The sequence below is a fragment of the Hemitrygon akajei genome, chromosome 26 (genome assembly GCF_048418815.1).
Source record: "Hemitrygon akajei chromosome 26, sHemAka1.3, whole genome shotgun sequence".
In the NCBI taxonomy this organism is placed as follows: domain Eukaryota; kingdom Metazoa; phylum Chordata; class Chondrichthyes; order Myliobatiformes; family Dasyatidae; genus Hemitrygon; species Hemitrygon akajei.
In genome coordinates this window covers 60247612-60268517 of record NC_133149.1, presented here as the reverse complement: position 1 = coordinate 60268517, position 20906 = coordinate 60247612, and the positions used below count along the sequence as shown (strand labels likewise).

General features: G+C 43.4%; 1 protein-coding gene across 3 annotated transcripts; it reads right to left on the bottom strand.

Moving 5' to 3' along the window:
* Positions 1-249: 249 nt before the first annotated feature.
* LOC140716974 (E3 ubiquitin-protein ligase TRIM39-like) lies at positions 250-19161 on the bottom strand. 3 transcript variants are annotated; one of them, XM_073030178.1, is made up of 4 exons: positions 19088-19161; positions 17257-17279; positions 17061-17179; positions 250-1001 (listed from the first exon to the last, which is right to left on the bottom strand). In XM_073030178.1, the coding sequence occupies exons 1-4, from the start codon at positions 19118-19120 to the stop codon at positions 448-450; spliced, it is 729 nt and encodes a 242-aa protein (XP_072886279.1). In that variant the 5' UTR covers positions 19121-19161; the 3' UTR covers positions 250-447. The 3 variants fall into 3 exon arrangements, 1 of the variants encoding a protein (XP_072886279.1); XR_012096400.1 differs by lacking the exon at positions 250-1001 and adding an exon at positions 8871-8939; XR_012096399.1 differs by lacking the exons at positions 250-1001; positions 19088-19161 and adding an exon at positions 8871-8939 and having other exon boundaries at positions 17061-17427.
* Positions 19162-20906: the final 1745 nt, after the last annotated feature.

Genomic DNA, 20906 nt, shown 5'->3' with positions numbered 1-20906 from the left:
ACATATGTTCTGGTCATGTTCTTCATCAAAATCTTTGTGGAAATCTTTAGTTTCTACAATTTCTAAAGCTCTGAAAATTAATTTACAACCTAATGTACAAACCTTTGATTTCTGTCTATACATGCAGTCCTCGCATGAACTTTATCCTCCTCCACCTCACTATCTGCTCTAACACTCTGGTTCCCCTCCCTGTGCAAATCTTTTTTACCCCCCCCCCCCCAGCAGCACTGGCAAATCTACCAGCAAGGATGTTAGTCCCCCTCCAGTTCAGGGGCAAACCATCCCGTCGGAACAGGCCCCACCTTCCCGGGAACAAAGCCCAATTGTCCAGAAACATGAAGCCCTCCCTCCTGCACCATCTCCTTAGCCACGTATTTAGCTGCACTCTCCGCACATTTATATTTACAGGGACTTTACTCCTGACGCCGGTCCCGGGACCCGACCCGTTTACAGACCCGGAGCGGAACCGGAGCAGATTCTCAGCCACTGGTTGACATTCCCAGTCCGGAAGAAAGGATAAAGTTTCCCCGTGAATTTATTCCCAGTGAAGGTGTGTAGATGGGACTTGGTCTCCGCGTTGTAAAATGAAACTGTCCCGGACTCGTAACTGAGATAAACTCCCACCTTCGCGGGGATGGGACCGGCAGGGAGACGGGACTCGGGGGAGGGGAGATCATGGTACACGTCATAATCCCGATATAACACGTCATCAACCCGCCTGATGACCCAGAATCCGGTCTCCGGACTCAGACTGACCCGCCCCTTCCTCTCCCCAGACTCTGCGGCGACTCCCAGACACCAGCTCCGATTCCCTGTCACCTCCACCTCCCAGTAATGTCTCCCCGATGTGAATCCCTCCGATCCCAGCACACAAGACCAGTTTGTGAATATCTTCCGGGTGTAAAGGACATTCCTCTGGGTCCAAGTCCATCTCACACTCTTCCGATCCTCAGACACCTCGAGCCGCGGATTCGCCGTTTCCACATCCAGGGAGACAGAGACTGGGGGGAGAAGCAGAGAATTAGAGAGACTCGGACAGCGCGGCCCCGGGGATCGGGGGGAAACTCGCGCAGGGCGGCCCCAGGGATCGGGGGGGGGGGGGGGGGGGAGACTCAGGCGGCCGGGGCCCCAGGGATCGGGGGGGCAGACTCGGGCGGCGCGGCCCCGAGGATCAGGGTGGGGGGTAGACTCGGGCAGCGCGGCCTCGGGGTGGGGGGAGACTCGGGCACCGCGGCCCCGGGGATCGGGGGGGGGGAAGACGGGCAGCGCGGCCCCCGGGGATCGGGGGGAGACTCGGGCAGCGCGCCCCCCGGGGATCGGGGGGAGACTCGGGCAGCGCGGCCCCAGGGATCGGGGGGAGACTCGGGCAGGGCGGCCCCGGCGATCGGGGGGGCAGACTCGGGCAGCGCGTCCCCGGGGATCGGGGTGGGGGGAGACTCTGGCAGCGCGGCCCCGGGGATCGGGGGGAGGGGAAGACTCGGGCAGCGCGGCCCCGGGGATCGGGGGGGGGGGGGAGACTCTGGCAGCGCGGCCCCGGGGATCGGGGGGGCAGACTCGGGCAGCGCGTCCCCGGGGATCGGGGTGGGGGGAGACTCTGGCAGCGCGGCCCCGGGGATCGGGGGGAGGGGAAGACTCGGGCAGCGCGGCCCCGGGGATCGGGGTCGGGGGAGACTCGGAGAGCGCGGCCCCGGGGATCGGGGGGAGCAAGCGCGGCCCCGGGGATCGGGGGGAGACTCGGGCAGCGCGGCCCCGGTGATCGGGTGGAGACTTGGGCAGCGCGGACCCGGGGATCGGGGCGGGGGGAGACTCGGGCAGCGCGGTCCCGGGGATCGGGGTGGGGGGAAGACTCGGGCAGCGCGGCCCCGGGGATCGTGGGGGGGGGGGGTGGGGAAGACTCGGGCAGCGCGGCCGCGGGGATCGGGGGGAGACTCGGGCAGCGCGGCCCCGGGGATCGGGGGGAGACTCGGGCAGGGCGGCCCCGGGGATCGGTGGGGCAGACTCGGGCAGCGCGGCCCCGGGGATCGGGGGGAGACTCGGGCAGCGCGGCCCCGGGGATCGGGGGGAGACTCGGGCAGCGCGGACCCGGGGATGGGGGTGGGGGGGGAGACTCGGGCAGCGCGGCCCCGGGGATCGGGGGGAGACTCGGACAGCGCGGCCACGGGGATCGGGGGGGGGGGGGGGAGACTCGGGCGGCTGGGGCCCCGGGGATCGGGGGGGGGGGAGACTTGGGCAGCGCGGCCCCGGGGATCGGGGGGGGGAGACTCGGGCGGCCGGGGGCCCCGGGGATCGGGGGGGGGGGGGGGAGACTCGGGCAGGGCGGCCACGGGGATCGGGGGGGGGGGGAGACTCGGACAGCGCGGACCCGGGGATCCGGGTGGGGGAAGACTCGGGCAGCGCGTCCCCGGGGATCGGGGTGGGGGGAGACTCGGGCAGCGCGTCCCCGGGGATCGGGGTGGGGGGAGACTCGTGGAGCGCGACCCCGGGGATCGGGGGGTTTTCCGCTGGACGGAGAGCAGAGAGACCCCTGACCCTTGACTCCTCAGACAGGAAAAACATCCTCCCTCACTCCTGCCTGTTGACCCCTGAAAGAATTTTGTGTTTCCATGAGATCTCCTCTCCTTCTCAGAAACTGGGAACAGAGAATATATAACAGTACAGCACAGGAACAGGCCTGTCATACAATGTTCACATTCATTTGTGAGTGTGAAGTGGGGCAGTGTGATGGTTTGAGACAGTAAAAGAGGTGATAATGGGAACCAGTAGGAGAGAGATGCATGGCAGATTGAACCAGGAGGGGGAGGGGTGAACTGTGTGTGTAGACGTAATGAGAAGCTGGAGGGGGCAAAGATGGCAGATGAGGATTACTTTGTCCCCTTTCCCACAACCCCATCCCCCGCAGCCCCTCATTAGGACAGGGGATGAATTTGCAGGGACCCTTAAGCAACACAGGTCCTGATGAAGTGTTTCAGTCTGAACCGTGGACTGTTTACTCTTTTGCATTGAAGCTTCCCGGCCTGCTGTTCCCCCAACAATTTGTGTGTGTTACTTTAATTTTCAAATAGGTTACAGAAAGAAAAAAATCCTTCCCCCTCCCCCGGACATCGCGATAGAAAAAAAAGAAAAAATAAATAAAGAAAGAAAGAATGCCTGGGTATCGGAAGATCCCCACATGCTCCATGGAGTTCATAATAGCTTTAATATGTATATTTATTTCTTTCCCCAGATAACCAATAATTTTATCTTCGGAGCACCTATTTAATCCTTTTTTTGTAAATAAGGGCGCCAAATTTTCAGAAATATTTCATATTTATCTCTTAAATTATAAGTAATTTTTTCAAGTGGAATGCAGCAAAAAATTCCATTCTTCCGACGATCTATAGTTAAGTATGAATCCGATTTCCAAGTAACTGCAATAGCCTTTTTGGCTACTGCAAATGCAATTTTTATGAATTTTTATCCCTTCAATATCGCCTAGTAAAAAAAATATTGGATTGTGTGGAAGTTGTATTCCAATAATTTGTTCCAGTAAAACTCTTAAATTTGTCCAAAAATGTTGAATTTTAGAACAAGACCAAGCAGAGTGTAAAAAATTACCAATTTCTTGATTACATCGAAAACATTGATCAGATAAATTTGAGTTTAATCTATTTATTTTTTGTGGTGTAATATATATTTGATGTAAAAAGTTATATTGTACTAATCTTAGTCGAACATTTATTGTATTTGTCATACTGTCAAGACATAATCTTGACCAACTTGTTTCATCAATTTTAATATTCAAATCAGTTTCCCATTTTTGTCTTGACTTATGAATTCCTTGTTTAATTGCCTGTTTTTGAATCAAATTATACATACCAGAAGTATGTTTTTAAATTTTTCCTTTATGAAATAAAGTTACTATTTCATTAGGTTTCAGCAATAACATTGTTTGACCCAGTTTACCTCTTAAATAAGTCCTTAATTGGAAATAACAGAAAAGAGTGTTATTTGATATTTTATATTTATTCTTTAATTGGTCAAATGACATTAATATACCTCCTTCAAAACAGTCTCCTATATATCTAATCCCTTTGTGAAACCAGTTATATAAAAGTTGATTATCCATTGTAAAAGGGATAAGTTTATTTTGAATTAAAGGTCTCTTTGCTAATAAAGATTTCTTTATCTCATCATCAACATTTATCTTATTCCATAAATCAATCAAATGTTTTAGTATAGGAGATTCTTTCTTTTCCCGTATCCATTTAGATTCCCATTTATATATAAAATCTTCTGGTATATTTTCTCCTATTTTGTCTAATTCTATTCTAATCCATGCTGGTTTATCTTCATCAAGAAAAGATGCAATAAATCTAAGTTGATTTGCTTTGTAATAATTCTTAAAATTTGGTAATTGTAACCCTCCTAGGTCAAATTTCCATGTCAATTTTTCCAACAATATTCTTGGCATCTTACCTTTCCAAAGGAATTTCCTCACACATTTATTTAACTCTTGAAAAAATTTCTGTGATAATTGTATTGGTAATGTTTGGAATAAATATTGTAATCTAGGGAATATATTCATTTTTGCAGCATTGACTGTACCTACTAATGTTATTGGTAACATCATCCATTTATCAAGATCCTCTTGAATTTTTTTCAATAATGGCAAATAATTTAATTTATATAAATTATTTATATCATTATCAACTCTTATACCTAAATACTTTATACCATTTATTGGCCATCTAAATAGAGTTATTAATCAACATTGACTATAATCTCCTTTCGTAAGTGGTAGAATTTCACTTTTATCCCAATTTATTTTGTACCCTGATATTTTCCCATATTCTTCCAATCTAGAAGATAATTTATGCAACGAATGTAATGGGTTAGTTAGATAAATCAGAACATCATCAGCAAATAAGCTAATCTTATATTCCTCCAGATTAACTCTGAAACCCGCAATATCTGAGTCAGTTCTAATTAATTCATCTAATGGTTCTATCGCCAACACAAGTAAAGCAGGTGATAATGGACAACCTTGTCTAGTTGACCTTGTTAACTGAAATTATGTTGAAATTTGGCCATTTGTCACCACTTTAGCTTTGGGGTTAGTATTTAAGGTTTTAATCCATTTTATAAAAGATACTCCTAATCCATATTTTTCCAATACCTTAGATAAAAAATCCCATTCCAATCTATCAAATGCTTTTTCTGCATCTAAAGAAACTGCTACACTCATTTCTTCCCTCTCCTGTGCCAAATGAATTCTGCTAAGTAACCGAGTTACATTATCTGCCGATTGTCTATTTTTAATAAATCCTGTTTGGTCCATGTGTATTAATTTTGGTAAGTATTTAGATAATCTGTTAGATAAAATCTTTGCTATTATTTTATAATCCGTGTTCAACAAAGAAATAGGTCTATATGATGTTGGTTTTAAAAGATCTCTGTCTTTTTTTGGCACTACTATTAAAATAGCTGTCGAAAAAGATTCTGGAAGTTTATGTGTTCTTTCTGCTTGGTGTATTAGCTCCATAAAAGGAGGAATTAATAAATCTTTAAACTTTTTGTAAAATTCAGGCGGAAAACCATCTTCTCCTGGAGATTTATTACTCTGAAGTGATCCTAGAGCTTCTTCGACCTCTTTTAATGTAAAAGGCGCATCTAATCCCTTCTGTTCTTCCAAATTCAATTTTGGGAGAGTTATTTGTGATAAAAACCTTTCTATCTCAACAATATCATTTTGTGATTCTGATTGATACAATTCAGAATAAAAAAATTTAAAAGTTTATAAAGGTTTATAAATAATTTTATTTACACTCGTTCTAATTGCATTTATCGTTTTGGAAGCCTGGTCTGTTTTTAACTGACAAGCAAGAATCTTGTGTGATCTTTCACCTAGTTCATAATATCCCTGTTTAGTTCTCATAATTGCTTTTTTCTGTTCGGTATGTCTGAAGTGTATTATATTGTAGTTTCTTATTAACAAGTTGTCTTTGTTTTTCTTCTGTCATATATCTTTGAGATTCTTTTTCTAATTTTGTAATCTCTTTTTCCAATTGATCTATTTCTACCATATATTCCTTCTTAATTTTAGAAGTATAACTTATTATCTGGCCTCTCAAATATGCCTTCATTGCTTCCCATAATATAAATTTATCATCAACTGAATGTGAGTTTGTATCTAAAAAAAACTTGAATCTGTTTTTTCATAAAATCACAAAAATCTTGACGTTTTAATAATATTGAATTAAATCTCCATCTGTAAATCGATTCCTCCTTATCCATCATTATCATTGTCATTATCAAGAGGGAATGATCTGACAATATTCTTGCTTTATATTCCATATTTTTCACTCTGTCTTGAATATTCGCTGATATTAAGAAAAAATCTATCCTTGAATAAGTTTTATGTCTATTTGAATGAAATGAATAATCTCTTTCTTTCGGGTTAATTCTTCTCCATTTATCAATCAAATTTAAATCTTTCATCAATAATAACGTTAATTTTGCTACTTTTGGTTTTGTAACAACCTTTGTTGACCTATCTAAAACTGGGTCTGGACAAAAGTTAAATTCTCCACCTATTAATATTTTATCATGTGTGTCAGCCAAATTCAAAAAAGCCTCCTGTATAAATTTTACATCGTTTTCATTTGTTGCATAAATATTCATAAATCCATAGTTCTGAAAAGATTTGACAATGTATAATTACATATCTTCCCGCAGAATCAATTAATACATTTTGTATTTTAATTGGTAAAGTTTTGTTGACCAAAATTGCAACTCCCCTCGCTTTTGAAGTAAATGAAGCTGCTATAACATTTCCAACCCAATCTCTCTTTAATTTCTGATGTTCTATCTCTGTTAAATGTGCTTCTTGTATAAAAGCTATATCTATTTTCATTTTCTTAATGTATGTTAAAATTCTTTTTCTTTTCACTAGTCCATTAAGCCCATTAACATTAAGACTTTAAAAAATCAGGAAATTAGTCATTATTTTTAACGTGGTTACTCCAGTCTATAATAATACATAATATTTCAACTCTCATAGTACCTTAGGGAATTATTTTAAAATTCTCCATGTTGCTATGTGTCTCCCCTCCGATCATCCAGGCACAGAAAGAATGATAAAAGAAAAATAAAACCCCTGCTAATTTTGTGAATAAAAAAAAACACAACATTACCCCCCTCTGTTGTGCGGGTCATGGCAAACGCCATGATTACACACGTGAATCCCATAGCGGTCGATCCGAAGTTCCCCCAGCTCCCCCGTAACATGAAAAAAGTATATATAAGAAAAAATAATATCACTACTCTCGATTGATATTTCTCAAATTTTAACCTGTATCATATAATTAAAAGTATATTTAAATATTCTTCTGTCCTTAATGTCCATCAACTCACTTCAGTGTCCCTTTCTTCATCTTTAATCTGTTTCACTTTTAAATCTTTACTGTGACTAGCGAATATTTGGCAGTTCTTGTGCAAACTCCTCTGCATCCCGATGATCAGTAAAAATCTTCTTTTTCCGTCATCCAAAAAAATTATCAGTGTTGCTGGGTGGCGCAATATAAATTTATAACCCTTTTCCCATAAAACATTTTTCGCTGGCTTAAATTTCTTCTTTCTCTTCAAAAGGTCATATCTTATATCAGGATAGAAAAGAACTTCTTTCCCTTCTATCATCAATGGCTCATTTTTCTTTCTGGCATATTGGGCAGCCGCCTTCAGGATCTTTTCTTTATCTTGATATCTTACGCATTTTATCAAGATTGGTCGTGGGTTTTGATCTTAAAGCTCTGTGGACCCTTTCGATTTCAATCAACTGGGTTCCCTCTTCCCCATTTTTCAAAAATTTTTATTGGATCCTCTCCCTGTATCCCTTCTTTTAAGACCAACAATTTTAATATTATTTCCTCGACTAAAATTTTCAAGCACGTCTATTTTTTCCAACAGTCGTTTTCTTTCTGATGTCCAGGCAAGAGTATTATCCTCCATTTTCTTCACTTTCTCAATAGTGTCTCCCGTTATTTCTTCCAGGTTTTTAACTTTCTTGTCCATTTTCTCCTGTTTTTTCACCATTTTATCAAACATAGCCTTCATATTTTTAATATCTTCTTGCATTATTTTTAACTTTTTAATTTCTTTTAATTCATGCATTATTTGCACCAAAGAAGGAACTCTTATGTGTCCAGAATATCTTCCACCTCCAATCTCTTCCTGTTGTTCTTCTTTTACCTGTTCATCTTCATCTGTATATTCCAGAGAATCCGAATCCTCCGCGGCTTTATTGTCACTTCCGCTTCCAATGGTAGCTGGGATTTGTAGTTCAATGTGCTCATGTTTGCGCATGCCCTTTCCGGCGCGCACGCGTAGTTCCTGTTGTTCCTTCTTGGAGACGATTGATGCTGCGGGCGATTTCTGTTCTGTATCGCCAGATTGAGATGCACTTGAGTCCGAGGCTTCTTCATGGTGGCCGGCTCAACTTGTACTATCTGCAAAGTATTAGTTTTCTTCTTTGTCTGTTTAGGAGGCGTATCTAAGGAAAATCCTGAGTAGTTTAGTTGTAGTTTTTAGGAAATATTTACTAACTTTTCTTCACTTAAACATTAATTTATTAGTTTTTTTACGGGAGAGCTGGATATCCGCGTCTCGATCCCACGTCATCACGTGACGTCCGTCCCCCCCCCCCCCCCCCAAACAATTTGTGTGTGTTACTCCGCTTTAAATATACTCAATTATTTGGCCTCCACAGCTGCCTGTGGCAAATTCACTATCCTGTGGATAAAGGAATTCCTCCTCATCTCTGGCCTAAATGGACATCCCTACAGTCAGAGGCTGTGCTTACCGTTCTCGACCCACCCACATCCTCCCAACATCAACTCTGTCCAGACAGGTGTCAGCGAGATCTGGCGAGACCCTTCATCAGGACCTGTGTAGCAGATTTTCTCCTGTTTGATTTTTAAAGCAGAAGTTAATAAGTAAACATCTTGATTACTCAGATTCTCAAAAGTTATGGGGAGGAAGCGGGAGAATAGGGTTCAAAGGGATAATAAATCAGCCATTCTTCTACACTCCGGTGAGTACAGGTCCAGAACCATCAAACACTCCTCATATGTTAACTCTTTCATTCCCGGAATTATTCTTGTGAATCTTCTGGACCCCCTCCAATGCCAGTACATGTTTTCCGATAGAAGGGACCCAAAACTGCTCACAATACTCCAAGTATGTTCTGACCAATGCCTTATAAAACTTCAGCATTACATCCTTGCTCTTGTACTCTAATCCTCTCGAAATTCAAGTTTCTGGATCATTCGGACCTCTTCTGGGGCAGGCGTGACCTGTTCAAGAAGGACGGGTTACACTTGAATCCTGGGGGGACCAATATCCTAGTGGGGAGGTTTGCTAGGGCTACAGGGCAGACTTTAAACTAGTAAGATGGGGGGGGGGAAATCAATTTGAGGAAACTATGGGAGAGGAGGTTAGTTCACCGGTAGAGCAAGTAAGTAGACAGTGTGTGAGGGAGGAAAGGCAGGTGATGGAGAAGGGATGCGCTCAGCCCGAAGATGTAGGGGAGAAGAAAGAAAAGGATAATAAATTTGAATGCATTGTTAGGGATGAAAAGAGAGGAGGAGGTGGAGAGTATCTTAAATGTATCTATTTTAATGCTAGGAGCATTGTAAGAAAGGTGGATGAGCTTAAAGTGTGGATTGATACCTGGAATTATGATGTTGTAGCTATTAGTGAAACATGGTTGCAGGAAGGGTGTGATTGGCAACTAAATATTCCTGGATTTAGTTGTTTCAGGTGTGATAGAGTAGGAGGGGCCAGAGGAGGAGGTGTTGCATTGCTTGTCCGAGAAAATCTTATGGCGGTGCTTTGGAAGGATAGATTAGAGAGCTCCTCCAGGGAGGCTATTTGGGTGGAATTGAGGAATGGGAAAGGTGTAGTAACACTGTTAGGAGTGTATTATAGGCCACCTAATGGGGAGCGTGAGTTGGAAGAGCAAGTGTGTAAGGAGATAGCAGATATTTGTAGTAAACACAAGGTGGTGATTGTGGGAGATTTTAATTTTCCACACATAGATTGGGAAGCTCATTCTGTAAAAGGGCTGGATGGTTTAGAGTTTGTGAAATGTGTGCAGGATAGTTTTTTGCAACAATATATAGAAGTACCGACTAGAGATGGGACAGTGTTGGATTTCCTGTTAGGGAATGCGATAGGTCAGCTGAGTTGGGGAGCACTTCGGGTCCAGTGATCACAATAGCTTTAGCTTCAATATAATTATGGAGAAGGACAGGACTGGACCTAGAGTTGAGATTTTTGATTGGAGAAAGGCTAACTTTGAAGAGATGCGCAGGGGTTTAGAGAGAGTGGATTGGGTCAAGTTGTTTTTTGGGAAGGATGTAATAGAGAAATGGAGGTCATTTAAGGGTGAAATTATGATGGTACAGAATCTTTATGTTCCTGTTAGGTTGAAAGGAAAGGTTAAAGGTTTGAAAGCGCCATGGTTTTCAAGGGATATTAGAAACTTGGTTAAGAAAAAGAGGGATGTCTACAATAGATATAGGCAGCATGGAGTAAAGGAATTGCTCGAGGAATATAAAGAATGTAAAAGGAATCTTAAGAAAGAGATTAGAAAAGCTAAAAGAAGATACGAGTTTGGTTTGGCAAAGAAGGTGGAAGTAAATCCTAAAGGTTTCTACAGTTATATTAAAAGCAAGAGGATAGTGAGGGATAAAATTGGTCCCTTAGAGAATCAGCGTGGTCAGCTATGTGTGGAGCCGAGGGAGATGGGAGAGATTTTGAACGATTTCTTCTCTTCGGTATTCACTAAGGAGAAGGATATTGAATTGGGTAAGGTGTGGGAAACAAGTAAGGAAGTTATGGAACCTATGACAATTAAAGAGGTGGAAGTACTGGCGCTTTTAAGAAATTTAAAAGTGGATAAATCTCCGGGTCCTGACAGGATATTCCCCAGGACCTTGAGGGAAGTTTGTGTAGAGATAGCAGGAGCTCTGACGGAGATCTTTCAGATGTCATTAGAAACGGGGATTGTGCCGGAGGATTGGCGTATTGCTCATGTGGTTCCATTGTTTAAAAAGGGTTCTAGAAGTAAGCCTGGCAATTATAGACCTGTCAGTTTGACATCAGTGGTTGGTAAATTAATGGAAAGTATTCTTAGAAATAGTATTTATAATTATCTGGATAGACAGGATCTGATTAGAAGTAGCCAGCATGGATTTGTGCATGGAAGGTCATGTTTGACAAACCTTATTGAATTTTTTGAAGAAGTTACGAGGAATGTTGACGGGGGTAAGACAGTGGATGTAGTCTATATGGACTTCAGCAAGGCTTTTGACAAAGTTCCACTTGGAAGGTTAGTTAAGAAGGTTCAGTCGTTAGGTGTTAATGCTGGAGTAATAAAATGGATTCAACAGTGGCTAGATGGGAGATGCCAGAGAGTAGTGGTGGATAATTGTTTATCGGGATGGAGGCCGGTGACTAGCTGGGTGCCTCAGGGATCTGTTTTGGGCCTAATGTTGTTTGTAATATACAGAAATGATCTGGATGATGGGGTGGTAAATTGGATTTGTAAGTATGCTGATGATACTAAGGTAGGAGGTGTTGTGGATAATGAGGTGGGTTTTCAAAGCTTGCAGGGAGATTTATGCCGGTTAGAAGAATGGGCTGAACGTTGGCAGATGGAGTTTAATGCTGAGAAGTGTGAGGTTCTACATTTTGGCAGGAATAATCCAAATAGAACATACAGGGTAAATGGTAGGGCATTGAGGAATGCAGTGGAACAGAGAGATCTAGGAATAACAGTGCATAGTTCCCTGAAGGTGGAGTCTCATGTAGATAGGGTGGTGAAGAAGGCTTTTGGAATGCTGGCCTTTATAAATCAGAGCATTGAGTACAGAAGTTGGGATGTAATGTTAAAATTGTACAAGGCATTGGTAAGACCAAATTTGGAATATTGTGTACAGTTCTGGTCACCGAATTATAGGAAAGATATCAATAAATTAGAGAGAGTGCAGAGACGATTTACGAGGATGTTACCTGGGTTTCAGCACTTAAGTTACAGAGAAAGGTTGAACAAGTTAGGTCTCTATTCATTGGAGCGTAGAAGGTTGAGGGGGGATTTGATCGAGGTATTTAAAATTTTGAGAGGGATAGATAGAGTTGACGTGAATAGGCTGTTTCCATTGAGAGTAGGGGAGATTCAAACGAGAGGACATGATTTGAGAGTTAGGGGGCAAAAGTTTAAGGGAAACACGAGGGGGTATTTCTTTACTCAGAGAGTGATAGCTGTGTGGAATGAGCTTCCTGTAGAAGTAGTAGAGGCCAGTTCAGTTGTGTCATTTAAGGTAAAATTGGATAGGTATATGGACAGGAAAGGAGTGGAGGGTTATAGGCTGAGTGCGGTTAGGTGGGACTAGGTGAGATTAAGAGTTCGGCACGGACTAGGAGGGCCGGAATGGCCTGTTTCCGTGCTGTGATTGTTATATGGTTATAAATGAAAGCAAACATTGAGTTTGCCAATCTTACCACTGACACAAACTGCAAGTTAACCTTCAGGGAATCCTGCACAAGGACACCCATGTCCCTTTGCACCTCTGATTTTTGAATTTCGCCCTGTTTACAGAATTGTCTATGTCTTTATTCCTTCGACCAAAGTCGTACCTGCCTAAATTTGTACCTGCCAAACTCTACCTGTGCTACAAGATCCTTATTACGTATACTGGTGCATTCAAATGAGATCATAAGACAAAGCAGCAGAAGCCGGCCATTCGGCCCTTCGAATCTGCTCCGCCATTTGATCATGAGCTGATCCATTCTCCCATTTATTCCCACTATCCCACCGTCTCACCATGACCATTGATGCCCTGGCTACTCACATACCTATCAATCTCTGTCTTAAATACACCCAATGACTTGACATCCACTGCCGCAAGAAATTCACAGATTCACCACCCCCTGGCTAAAAAAATTTCTTTGCATCTCCGTTCTGAATGGGCGGCCTTCAATCCTTAAGTCATGTCCTCTCGTACTAGACTCCCCCACCATGGGAAACAACTTTGCCACATCCACTCTGTCCATGCCTTTTAACATTCAAAATGTTTCTGTGAGGTTCCCCCTCATTCTTCTAAACTCCAAGGAGTACAGTCCAAGAGCGGTCAAATGTTTCTCATATGTTAACCCTCTCATTCCCGGAATCATTCTAGTCAATCTTCTCTGAACCCTCTCCAATGTCAGAACATCCTTTCTTAAATAAGGAGCCCAAAACTGCACACAGTATTCCAAGTGAGGTCTTACCAGTTCCTTATAGAGCCTCAACATCACATCCCTGTTCCTATACTCTATTCCTCTAGAAATGAATGCCAACATTGCATTTGCCTTCTTCACCACCGACTCAACCTGGAGGTTAACCTTAAGGGTATCCTGCACGAGCACTCCCAAGTCCCATTGCACCTTAGAACTTTGAATTCTCTCTCCATCTAAATAATAGTCTGCCCGTTTGTTTCTTCTACCAACGTGCATGACCATACACTTTTCAACATTGTATTTCATCTGCCACTTCTTTGACCATTCTCCTAATCTATCTAAGTCTCTCTGCAGACTCTCTGTTTCCTCAGCACTACCGTCCCCTCCACCTATCTTTGTATAATCAGCAAACTTAGCCACAAAGCCATCTATTCCATAATCCAAATCGTTGATGTACAATGTAAAAAGAAGCAGCCCCAACACGGACCCCTGTGGAACACCACTGGTAACCGGCAGACAACCAGAATGGGATCCCTTTATTCCCATTCTCTGTTTCCTGTCAATCAGCCAACGCTCTATCCACATATGTAAATTTCCAGTAATTCCATGGCCTCTTAACCTGGTTACCACCTTCATGTGTGGCACCTTGTCAAAGACCTTCCGAGATTCCAAATATACAACATCCCTGCATCCCCTTTATCTATCCTACTTGTAATCTCCTCAAACAATCCCAACAGGTTTGTCAAGCAGGATATTCCCTTAACGAAGCCATGCTGACTTGCCCTGTCTTGTCTAGTATCACCTATAACCTCATACTTAACAACTGACTCCAATTTCTTCCCAACTACAGGGGTGATTGTTAACTGGTCAATAATTTCCTTTCTGCTGTCTTCCTCCTTACTGAAAGGGCTAAGTGACATTTGCCATTTTCCAGTCCTCTGGCACCATTCCAGGGTCCAGTGATTTTTGAAAGATCATTTCAAATGCCTCTATAATTTCTACTGCGACCACTTTCAGAACACTAGGGTGCAGTTCATCTGGTCCTGGTGACTTATGTACCTTTAGGTCTTTCAGCATTTTGAGCACATTCTCCCTTGTAACACCAACTCCACTCACTTCTATTCCCTCGCACTCTTCATCACCGGGCACAGTGCTAGTGTATTCCATGGTGAAGACTGGTGCAAAATATTTGGTTTATCTGCCATCTCTTTATTCCGCGTTATTATATATCCAGCCTCATTTTCTAGCGGTCCTATATCCAGTCTCATCTCTGTTTTTTTATTACAATACTTGAAAAACAATTTGATATTGTTTGCTAACTTGTTTTATAAAGACCGCTGTGTAAAAAGGGCCTGAAGGATCATTGGAGACCAGAGTCACCCCAACTGCAAACTACCAGTTGCTACCATCCGGGATACAGTACCGCAGCAGAAAAGCCAGGAGCAACAGGCTCCGGGACAGCTTCTTCAACCAGGCCATCAGATTGCTTAACTCGTGCTGAGACAACCGTATTTCTATGTTATATTGACCTGCATGTTATACATGTAATTCATCATAAATTACTATAAATTGCACATTGCACATTTAGATGGAGATGTAATGTAAAGATTTTTAATCCTCATGTATATGAAGGATGTACGTAATAAAGTCAATTCAATTCAAATCAATTTCTTGTTTATTTTTTTCCACCCAATCATCCTTTTAGTTCCGCTCTGTAGATATTTAAAAGCTTCCCAATCCTCTGTCTTCCTACTAATTTTTGTTTTGTTGTATGCCCTCTCTGTTGCCTTTACATTAACTTGTCTTCCCTTGTCAGCCACGGTTTTACTATTTTGCCATTTGAGTATTTATTTATTTTTGGAATACATCTATCCTTCACCTTTCTCACTTTCCCAGAAACTGACATCATTTCTACTCTGCTCTCATCCCTGCCAGCATCTCCTTCCAATTTGCTTTGGCCAACTCCTCTCTCAGACCACTGTAATTTCTTTCACTTCTCTGAAATAATACAATATCAGAATTTACTTTCTCCTTATCAGATTTCAAGTTGAACTCAGTCATGTTGTGAGCACTGCCTCCTAAGGTTTCTTTTAACTACTCACCTCCAATCCAGTTGAGCTGTTCCCTGAGTAGGTTCAACAACAAACTGCTCTAGAAAGCCATCACATTGCATTCAACAAACTCACTCTCTTGAGATCCTTTACCAACCTGATTTTCCCAATTAACTTGCATGTTGAAATCTCCCATGATTATCATAACATTATCCTTTTCATCAGCCTTTTCTATTTCCAGTTGTAATCTGTGGGCCTCAATCCACTGACTGTTGGGAGGCCTGTATATGACTGGTGTCAGTGTCATTTTTACTTTTGCAGTTCCTTACCTCAACCCACAAGGATTCAACATCTTCTAATCCTATGTTAACATCTTGCTGCTGATTTACCAGCAGAGCCACACCACCCCATCGGCCTTCCTTCCTTCCTCCGATACATTGTGTAACCTTGAACATTCAGATCCCAACTACAACCATCCTTCAGCCACGTTTCCGTGATGGCCACAACATCACACCTGACAATCGATAATAGTGTAACAAGATCATCCACCTTATTTCTCATACTCCCTGCATTGAGATATAACACTGTGTGTACTGTATCTGCTACCCTTTTTAATTATGCATCCCTAATGCACTGATACTCACCCTGCTGGCTGCAATTTTCTCCTCGCATCTGTCCGCTCTATCTGACAGTCTGACTGCACGCTATCTTTGCATTTTACCATCAGTCCTAACCCTTCATTCCAGTTCCCAACCCCACCCCCCACCAAATTAGTTCAGACCCTCCCCAACAGCTCTATCAAACCTCTCTGTGTGAATATTGTTCTCCCTCGGGTCGAGGTGCGACCCATCCCTTTTGAGCAGGTCATTCCTCCACCAGAACAGATCCCAATGATCCAAGAATCTGAATCCCTGTCCCCAGCACCATCTTCTCAGCCATGTTTATCTGTCAAATTATCCTGTTTCTACCCTCACCAGCACGTGGCACAGGCAGCAATCCAGAAATTACAACCCTGGGGGTGCTGCTTCTGAGCTTTCGACCAATCTCTCCAAATTCTATTTTCAGGACCTCTTTGCTTTTACTTCCTATGTAATAGGTCCCAAAATTTACCAAAATATCTGGCTCTTTTCCCTCCCTCTCTAAAATGCTGTGGACACAATTTGAGGCATCCCTGACCCTGGCACCCAGGAGGCAACATACCATTCGGGTGTCCCGTTCACATCAATAGATTCTCCTGTCTGTTCCCCTGATGATTCAGTCCCCGATCATGACCATTCCCCTCTTCTGCCTCTAACAACAGTGAGAGTTGCTGATCCGGAAGGGGGAAGACCTGCGTCAGTCAGAGTCTGCACTCACAGGGCACATGAAGGACTTGTGTATTTTCCTGACAATCCCTGTCACCACACTGATACCTGCATTTATTCCCTACAATATTATCATCAGTATTAAATTCCCAGTTCCTCTGGTAGATCCTAACTCATGTCCTGGTGTGTTAGTGCATTTGCCTGGGATTGCAACACAGTGGTTCATCTGCCAGTCCCGTGTATTGGTTGTATTGTGACCCTGTGCTGGTGTGTTCAGGGGTCTGACATCTCCAGCTGATCATGTGACAGTGATGCCTCCCAGTCGGTGAGGTTGATGTGGAATAAACTTCAGTTCCCCTTCAGCCCAGTATTACAGACAATCTTTGCCTCAAATTGGAACTAAATTGAGCTTCATAAACAAGGAGAAATGAATCTTTGTAAGTTTTACCTCGATTAATAGCATCAAGCGTTTCTCTCAGCACTGTGTTCAACAAATAGAAGTGATCGAATTTTTCAACTGGTAGGGTCTCATCTGTCACTGCCAATTCCTGGACATCGTCATTAATCCTGTAAATATTAAACTGCTGGTTATAAATTGATATTCTGAACTATTTTACAGGGTTTTAGTAAAGAGCCTGTCCTACCTTCTGTTCCGACGAGCTTCCTCCTGAAATAAATAAAACACAAATCTGATTACACTTGGACTTACCGTCCACATCCTGAATTTGATCCAAATCATTACAAAGTGTTGAAAATTCCCACTCCCGGAATCACTCACACACACGGACAATACAAAACCACGGGGTAACATACAAAGAAAGTTTCTGAATGTCAGACCATTACTAAGAGGATGAAACTTACAGAGAAGACAGGACAGGCTGTGCATTATCATCTGGATATGACGTCAGGCTGAGAGGATGGAGGAATTTAAGATCAGTGATGTATGTGATTGTGTGCGGGTGGAGGAAGTACCTCTATTTATGGGGAGACTTGTGGGGAGATTTAATTCCAGATGGATTTTTAACAAATTCCACAAGAAATTTAGTGAGGAGGATGTGGAACTCAGTGCCACAGGACTGGTTGAAATAGAACGGCAGAGACTGAATGTAATGGGGAGGCTGGATAAACACGTGAGGGACCAGAGATTTCGGGGCACTGTTGCTGGTTGTGGTGAGTAGGTGGCAGGAGGATTGTGAAGCAGGGAAACTGATAGAAGATTGACCTAATGGCCTGTTTATGATAGAGAATGGGATATAATCCCATGCGAAATATATCCAAAAAGTAAAGAGACAGTGAAAGTTTCCGTAATCTGATGGAAACCGGATATGGAAGATAAGTCTGATGTGTGGGTCACATTCTTAGTTCTCACTGATTGACAGAGAGACCGTCACACCAAACGCACCAGACACACTCACAGCCTGTGACTGCAACTGGCTGTTAATGGGAGGTTTAGAGGATATTTAACACCGTAATTAAGGAAACAGCAGCTCTGTGTTATGATCGGAGTAAATAATTTCAGAGAGATTTGCATTCTGTCCTGGGATGTACAGAAGTTGTGGAAGTCCAGTTTTGGGACAATAGACAATAGGTGCAGGAGTAGGCCATTTGGCCCTTCTAGCCAGCACTGCCATTCACTGTGATCATGGCTGATCATACACAATCAGTACCCCATACCTGCCCTCTCCCCATATCCTTTGACCCCGCTATCTATAAGAGCTCTATCTAACTCTCTCTTGATAGCATCCAGAGACTTGGCCTCCACTGACTTCTGGGGCAGAGCATTCCACATATGCACCACTCTCTGGGTGAAAAAGTCTTTCCGCATCACTGTTCTAAATGGCCTACCCCTTATTCTTAAACTGTGGCCTCTAGTTCTGGACTCACCCATTAGCGGGAACATGCTTCCTGCCTCCAGCGTGTCCAATCCCTTAATAATCATATTATTATGGGACAACAACAACCCTGAATAGATGCATCAATTGTCTGGTGAGAAACAGTTTACTGCCATTTGTAAATGCTGTGTGTAGGAGCAACACATCTGTTTTCTGTCTGCATTGTATTCTGTGTTACGTGTTTATTATGGTAACTCGTCACGTGATTGGGGACGTGGTAAAAACGAAGGGAATAAGTTATGTATCCGTACTTTGTTCTGGGCAGTTTTGAGCTGGGGACGGGCGGATGTCATTCTGTTCTTGACCGCTGTGTTGCAGCTTACTTTACAATGAATTACCCTGAAGTTTCATCCCTTCAAGATTGTATTTTGCTAATGAAGGACTGAAAGCGTATCTTGGACATTTTGAAATGTCATTATTGGAGTGATGGGAGGGCGCATCATGCAAGTATAACAACTTGTGTGAGGTCACCAGCAGCGACAATTGATTTGATAGAATTGGCAGCTGAGCTGTGTTTATTTTGAATATACCACTGTTCATTTAGTGCCCTTTGACAGAAACAATTTGAAATATAATCCCTCACCTTGAGAAACATCACACTGTCTTTTTGATCCATCTGTTCCTTTAACTTAGTGATTTCCTCCTGAATAATCCTTATATTCTCTTGAAAAGCTAGAAGATTTTTCTCCATTGGGCTGAGAATCCTCTTCTCTTCTTCCCTGAGATCCCTGAGTAAGCTCTGCTCTTTCTCAGTGATAATCTGGCGCAGTTCAGCAAACTGGGATGTGATGTGGGACTGAAGGCTGTGTGACTGTTTCTGTCGAATGAAAGGTGAAGATTAATATACTGCATTGCTGTGCTCTGTTTCCTTGTTTCCTTTTGTCGTTAAGTTCGGTCTATTAGAGTCCATGCTACTTCTGAGTGCATTCCCGACAACACCATTCACTCACGTTTTCCTGAAACCTATTCTCACTTACTGACCCATGAACTCCCACCTGATTCACGCACACCCTCCCCACCTTTACAGGGTTAACGGTAATTAGCCATTCATCTGGCATGTCCTTGAGATGTGTCGGAATCTCTCGTGGTCACAGGGAGAACATGCAAACTCCACACAGACAGCAGCAGAGGTCAGGATTGGATCCAGGTCACTGGAGCTGCGATACTCGGCTATTCTGCATTAAATGGAGCAAAATTCACAGTAATATCAGAAATTCCGCTCAGGAAGCCTGACCTGAACTCCGGAAATCTTCTCTTTCAGTTGTTGCTCCTTTTCCTGGAAGTCTGATTTCTTTTTTGTGAGAGAGTCTAAGGAAGATTTTAGCTGATCCTGGAAGTCAGAGAGTGAAGGAAATAGAAACAAAGATGCATGAAAAGTAACAGGTGATCCAACCCAATTATCACTCAAAATGCCAGAGGAACTCAGTGAGTCAGGCAGCATCTATTCAGGGGAAATAAACAGTCTGTGTTTCGGGATGAGACCCTTCATTAGGACTGGGAAGGAATGGGACAGAAGCCAGAATAAAAAGGTTGGGGATGAGAACCAGCTGACAGGTGACGGATGAGACAACGTGAGGGGGAGCATGGGGGAGGGTGATGAAGTGTGAAGCTGAGAGGGGACAGGTGGAAGAGGTAAAGAGCTGGAGAAGAAGGAATCTAATTCGAGAGGACAATCGACCATGGAAGAAACGGGAGGAACTGGGCTGTTTGCGGCCCTGAATGGTGACGAGGGAGGAGGTTAGGAGTCAGGTGTAGCACTTGTCCCGCTTGCCGTCAGTGCCAGGAGGGAGATCAGTGGGGAAGAGCGAGTGGATCAGGGCGATACAGTACGTAGAGCGCGATCCGAATAGAGAGCGGAGAGTTGCGGGGTGAGGAGGTGGGCTGTGGGACGGAGAGATGCTAGAATCCCGTTGGAGAAGGCGGAAGTTGCAGAGAATCATGTGTTAGTTATAGAGGCTCGTGTGATGATATGTAGGACAAAGGAAATGTGTTAAGTATTTAATTAACATTAGTTTTTACCATGTAGTTTTTAACAGCTTCTTTAATCGGCCTGAAGCGGTGCTCTCTGTGTTCCTCCGCCACTGCACAGAACACACAGATTAGTGTCTTGTCCGTTTCACAAAACAGCTTCAGTTCTTCCTCATGTTCCTCGCAGTGACGTTTACTTTCCTTCCCTTTCGGATTCAGATTTATATTTCGAGCTTCTTCAGCCAGATTTGCTAAGGCCCGACTGGCCCTGAGGGTGCGGTCAGCAAATTCCTCTCTACATTCCGGGCAGGAGTTTCTCTCCTCCCTTTCCCAACACCGTGTGATACAAGAGCGACAGAAGTTGTGTCCGCACTCCAGTATAACCGGATCGGTGAAGAAATCCAGGCAGACGGGACAAATTACCTCCTCGCTCA

Bases quoted from the DNA above. Each gene is read 5' to 3' on its own strand.
- LOC140716974 (XM_073030178.1), bottom strand. From the start codon at position 19,120: ATGGATCAAAAAGACAGTGTGATGTTTCTCAAG. The intron at 17,180-17,256 runs GTAGGACAGGCT...TAATATTTACAG, and splicing joins GAAGCTCGTCGGAACAGAAG to GATTAATGACGATGTCCAGG. The intron at 1,002-17,060 runs GTAAAACTTACA...TTCTCCCCCCAG, and splicing joins GCTTGATGCTATTAATCGAG to TCTCTGTCTCCCTGGATGTG.